Below are 6,158 nucleotides of genomic sequence, written 5' to 3' on the forward strand. Positions count from 1 at the left end.
GGATGAGATGGCTGGATGGCATCACTGACTCGATGGACATAAGTCTGAGTGAACTCTGGGAGTTGGTGATGGACAGGGAGGCCTGGTGTGCTGCGATTCATGGGGTCGCAAAGAGTTGGACACGACTGAGCAACTGAACTGAACTGATAGATAAGGTCATGGGACTCACGGACTTGGAGGGGGACAGGCAATGAGAAAACAGACTCCATGACAGATGGTGGTACATCCACTAAAACAGGGAACACAGAGGACAAGGACGCAAAGGATGTGAAGGTGCAAACTGTAAAGATGCCTGTACAATGTTTCAACTGGAATGTATGATATGCAATTTAGTGATTAGAAAGAAGTAGAGTGGAGAGGCAGAATAGTGAGTCATCAGTGTATGCAAGAAAAACTAATTCTAGCTCTTTTGGATAGGTATAATTATTTAAGGTAATAGGTAAGACAATTCCCTTCTCTTCCCACTACTAGTAGACCCAGTGGAACAGAAACATTTTTTTAACATTTTTATTAACTCATTTATGTTGTATAAGTAGAAGTGATGAACAGGTGACTTTACAGCCTATCACTTAAATATTGGCACAGTTAGCATGAGGTAGGGTTATCTGTACCAGTTGGTTATTCTTTTCTGAGATTTGCTAAGGTTGAATAAATCATTGCATTTAAGAGTGCAGGATCTTACCATAGAAGAATTGTCTCTAGGAGTACATGACTGAAAAGATTCCTTCCTATATCTATTAACTGTTAAACATGATCTGAATTTCCTTTAGAGATAGGGAACCAGATTAGCATAACTTGTTTTAAGGATATTGCCATTATTATGTCTTATGAGGAAGGAGGATAGCAGTGAGTTGGATACTGTTCAAGGAAAGACAAATGAGATATTTATGGTCTGTGGCCAGTTATTATTAATTCATTTAACAATTATTTTCTAGTGGCTACTGTAAGCCAGGCACATGGTTAAAAACATAGGATTCCATTTTGGGCTTTTAGAAGCTCATAGTCTATTATTTAAGACTATTAAGTTTATTATTTAAAACTCTTAAAATAGACTTAAGAGTAATAGTTCCCCTTAACTAATTGCTTCATCAGCTGAAATATAGAGGCACACTTAGTTAATACTAAGAATTTTAATAAGCATGATAGGAAATCAAACTAATGTCAAAGAACTAAGAGGTCAACTGCCTTCAAAGAAACAAAAAGTTAATTTAGTCAAGATTTCTCTCATTTTGAAACTTTGTCTGGAAAATTTTGAACACTGTCTTGGGCCCCTTTCTCCTTTTAACTGTGGTGTTATTCCTCATAGGCCTTGCTTTGGGAGATGGTGATTGACTTGGACATGGTTTTCCAGGAAGTGGCTGGTGATTTTTACTACATATAAACTCAAGCCAGGAGACCCCTGGAGGCAACCGGTGGTAACTAAGTAACTTAGTGAACACACAGTCTGAGACCTTAGACTCTTTTGGAGGAGGAGGAGGAGGGGGTAAGGGGGCTACAGTGGAAAAGGAAGAGGAAGAGGAAGATGAAGAGGATGAGGAAGACAAAGAGGTGGAGGAGGAAGAGGATGGAAGTACGGACTGGAACTGAGGGTTACTGTTTTTCTTCACATAAAGCAGCCAGTCTACAGCCTGGGGCTGTTGGCTTACAGCTTGGTTTTCGGGGGCTACTGTCAGCCAGGTCTTCTTTTCATTAGATCCCTGAGTGATATCAGATTCCGATGTAGGGGAAATGTTTGATATCTTCTCCATTCCTTCAAGATTGTCTTCAGGAGCTTCATCAGGCTGATTTTCTTTCACAGGGAGTAAAAAAGTAGTCTCTGGTATGGAAAGGATAAAAACTAGTTTCACCATTATCTCTTTCTCAGGAGTGAGCTCAGGTGTTGGGATGACAAATAGTGTGGCAGCATGGGGGTCTTTCCTTCCTGTAAGATGGCTACAGTGAGATTTTATGCAAGAGGCACAGGCTAAACAAACCATATAACTTGATGAAAGGCGGGGACCAGGACGAGGATTTGGTCTTCCCCTCATCCTTCGAAAGAGAATCTGCCTACAGAGATCCCTCTGGATTCTGGTCTTGGAGAGAGAATTGACAATTTTATTTACAACATCATCGGGGACAGTTCCACCTTTAACAATGCAGGGTTGAGTGTAATCTAAAGTCCATGGAATGTCTTTACTGGGTCCTGTCTCTTCATAATGACCAAAACTGCTTTTACGCTGGAGTCTGGAGCCCAGTGGTAAAGCAGCTATGTTCTTCATGGAGTGCCTGGAGCTTAATATTGATTGACCTGAGACATTTGGTTTGGGATGAGGTGAGGAAAGATCTGTGGCTTTGTGTTTGTCACTTGGTGAAGTGGTGTTCTGCAATCTGGAGTGACACATTGCTGGGCTTGGGGTCCTGAAGTCATGATCAAGTGTTTGGGGCTGGAACAATGGCAAACTCTTTGACTGGTGGACAGAGTATGGTAAAGGTGACTTTCTTGGTTTTGAATTCGACAGTGGTAATCTCAGAACACTGGAATTGGACCTTAATACAGGTGGTGTCTGAAGTCTGGAGTCAGGTAATGATGAGCTCAGAGTCATTTGACTAGGCTCCAAATGATGGGCTTCAGGTGATGTCTGAAACAAGTCATTTATTTGAGATGTAGAGTTGAGTGATGGTGAGCTCAAACATCTTTGATTGCGCTCTAACAAAGATGACCATAGGCTGTCCAATGAAGAGGCTTTCTGAGGCTTGGACTGGGGTAATGCTGAGTTAAAGTCTCTTTGATTAGATTCCAAAGATGATGATGTCCATAGGTAGTCTGGGGAAGGAGTTTCTTGATGTTTGACAGCATATAGTGATGAACTTGACACTCTTCGAATAGATTTCAGTGAAGGTGATGTCCAGAAAAGATCTAGGGAAGATGTATTCTGAGGTTTAGGAAAGGATAACTGTGAGCTACAGTCTGTTTGAGTCGGCTCTGGTGGCAATGTCTTAATGAGGTCAAATGAAGATGTGTTCTGAGGTTTAGGGTGGAACAAAGGCGAGCTCAGGGCTTTCTTATTAGGCCACAAGGGAGTTCTCCGCTGGAGGTGTAGTGAAGGTGTGGCCTGATGTTTGGAGTGAGATAATGGTGATTTTAGAACCCTGTTATAGCAGTCCCCTGAAATTGTGTCCTGAGACTTGACAGAGGGCAATTCTGAGCATCTCTGTACCTTCTGGCTAGAGTTCGGTGGAGGCACTACAGGGTTATTACTATGGGATTGTACTCTGACCACAAATTGGTTATTGGGCTGATTTAATTTTTTGTCTGTGTATTGACGTGTTAATGAGCTGGTTGCGGCCAGTTGGTAAGAGTGTTCTAATGGCACGAAGCGTTGATCATAATATGCTAGTGGCACCATCTTGTGCTAGTCATAGAGGTCTTTCTGAAAGCAGTTGGCTTGTAGGGATGTTTCAGTAACTGATACAGTCTTTTAGCTGGATTCCATGGACAACAAATGCTTCTAAACAAATAACTTAAGAAGTGGCAAACATCTGTCTTATAACCTTTCTGTTAATTCCTAAATATTATAGGTGTCTCAAAATTGAGGTGTAAATGAGGTTGAAAAAAAGTGTCACCAATTGAGATTCTTCTCTTTAGCTTCTTAGAGTTTTTTCCTCTTGAGGAAATGACACCTGTTAACAAAACAGTGAAGAGGTTTCAGAAGAGGGTCTGATAGGGATGTTAATTTTCTCAAACAATTTTGTAGTGACAAATTTTGTGTGTAAATTTTGAGTAAAGTTTTCTAAACATTCAGCTGCTCGTATGTAAAATAGGTAAATATAATGTTTAATTTATTGGACTAAAGACTAAATAATATATCTAAAATGTAAAACAGTGCCCAAGATATAGGAGATGCTCAGTAATGCTGCTGCTAAGTCGCTTCAGTTGTGTCCGACTCTGCGACCCCATAGACGGCAGCCCACCAGGCCCCGCCGTCCCTGGGATTCTCCAGGCAAGAACACTGGAGTGGGTTGCCATTTCCTCCTCCAAAGCATGAAAGTGAAAAGTGAAAGTGAAGTCGCTCAGTCGTGCCTGACTCTTAGCGACCCCATGGACTGCAGCCTACCAGGCTCCTCCATCCATGGGATTTTCCAGGCAAGAGTACTGGAGTGGGGTGCCACTGCCTTCTCCAATGTTCAGTAATAGGTAATAGCTATTTTGGGTATTCTTTCAATGATTGCTTTAGTTTAAAAAAAATTGAGATAAATTTATTGCATGAAATAATAGACTCTTAAAGTGAAATGGAAGTTCGTCTTATATGCGAGCATGCATGCTTAATCACTCAGTCATGTCCCACTCTACCCCAAAATCTCAAAACAATTCAAGTACAAAACATAAGAATCAATAAAGTTTTTTCTCCTTGTAAGGAAATCATCTTTTCTGCATCTTCTATCTTGGTCCTTAAAATCTACTCATCTAATTCAATATCTTTGAAATCATCCTGGACAGATTCACCTTCCAAAACCATCTAGATGCCAGCATCTGTTGATTTTATCTCTTTCATATATTAATTCACTAATTAATAGAATTTTTTTCTTTTCAATTCCACTATTTCTTATGCTCTTTTTTCTATTCAATTCTACTTATACTCTAGGCATATCTCATCTAAACTAATATATTCATGTTTATATATCTTTCTGCCATAACCTCTGTCACTCTTTTCCCTCTCCTCTGCCACAAATCCAAAAGCAAACTCTTGCTGGTGAGAGACAGTCACTCCTAACCCAAAGAACTTCTTCATTTTGCTTCTGCCTGCATGAATAATAGGGCTTCCTGGTGGCTCAGCAGTCAAGAATCCGCCTGCCAACACAGGATATATGAGTTTGATCCCTGAGTGTGGAAGATCCCCTGAAGAAGGACATGGCAACCCATTCCAGTATTTTTGCCTGGAAAATCCCACGGACAGAGGAGTCTGGTGGACTACAGTCCATAGGGTCCCAAAAAGTTGGACACCATTGAACATGCAACATGCATGAATAGTAACAACTAAAGTTACTTGTGATTGCTGGATTTTGTGTGTTGTGTCTTAACATCAATACTTTAAAGAGGGGAGGGAACAGCACACCCTACTGCATGTATATCACATTCTAACATACATCTATATAGTAATATAGAGTAACACCATGATCTTGATGTATGGAAAGATTTCTTAAAACATAGAAAGCTATAACCATTAAAAATTGATAAACTAAAATGAAAAATTCTCAGTCATCAAGAAATGCCATCAAAGAATGGGAAAAATAAATATTTGCAATGCATATATCCGAAAAAGAGACTCATATTCATTACAACTTCTGCAAGTTACTCAGATAAAATAAGCAGTGCAGTTAGAATGACAGGCAAAACATGGAATGAGCACATCACAAAAGAGGATATCCAAATACTAATGCAATATGAAAAGGTGTTCAGGATTGTTAGAAACCAGTCAAACACATATTTAAACTACAGAGAGATACTACGACACATTATCAGAATGTGACTAAACTAATATGAAAACTTACAAAGCTAATAACTCGTGATTATATAGCTTAATTAGTATATTATATATATATGCACACATACATATGTATATATTATATTCCATTCTTAGATACATCTCAAGAGGCATGCAATGCATGAATATTGGCAGCAAAATACATATAATAGGATATTCATGGAGTATTATTCCTAATAGCTTCAAACTAGAATTAAGTGTCAATCAATAATAGAATATATAAGTAAATTGTGATATATTCATTCAACAAAATACCAAGCAACAATGAAAATTAACAGAAAATCTAGCATCATAGAACTACATGAATGAATATCACATAAAAAATACTGATTGAAAAGTATATGCACAAAAACTCATTTGTAATTTTATGTATAAAAGTACAGAATCAGTTCATACTAACTATGGTGTTACTAGTCAGGATAATAATACATCTGGGGGAGTGGAGATTACAAGGGAACACAAATCTTCTGGGGTGGTGATAATGTTCTGTTTCTTGGCCCGGATGCTGACAGTGTAGGTGAATTCACTTTGTGATAATTAAGCTCTAACATTTACACTATGTGTATTTTTCCATGTTTCCTAACTTCAATACAAGGTTTAAGAATACATAACCTGACGCTAATTTGAAAAGACACA

At 38.9% G+C, this 6,158-nt stretch overlaps 1 protein-coding gene across 1 annotated transcript; it reads right to left on the bottom strand.

Annotated features, from left to right (window-relative positions):
- Positions 1-1,115: 1,115 nt before the first annotated feature.
- On the bottom strand, positions 1,116-3,656 carry CSNK2A2IP (casein kinase 2 subunit alpha' interacting protein). The gene has a single exon (XM_086321516.1). The coding sequence runs from the start codon at positions 3,384-3,386 to the stop codon at positions 1,209-1,211; it is 2,178 nt and encodes a 725-aa protein (XP_086177642.1). The 5' UTR covers positions 3,387-3,656; the 3' UTR covers positions 1,116-1,208.
- Positions 3,657-6,158: the final 2,502 nt, after the last annotated feature.

The sequence above is a fragment of the Bos grunniens genome, chromosome 1 (assembly GCF_055505025.1).
Source record: "Bos grunniens cultivar Pamir isolate PY7600 chromosome 1, Bosgru_T2T1.0, whole genome shotgun sequence".
Classification (NCBI taxonomy): Eukaryota; Metazoa; Chordata; class Mammalia; order Artiodactyla; family Bovidae; genus Bos; species Bos grunniens.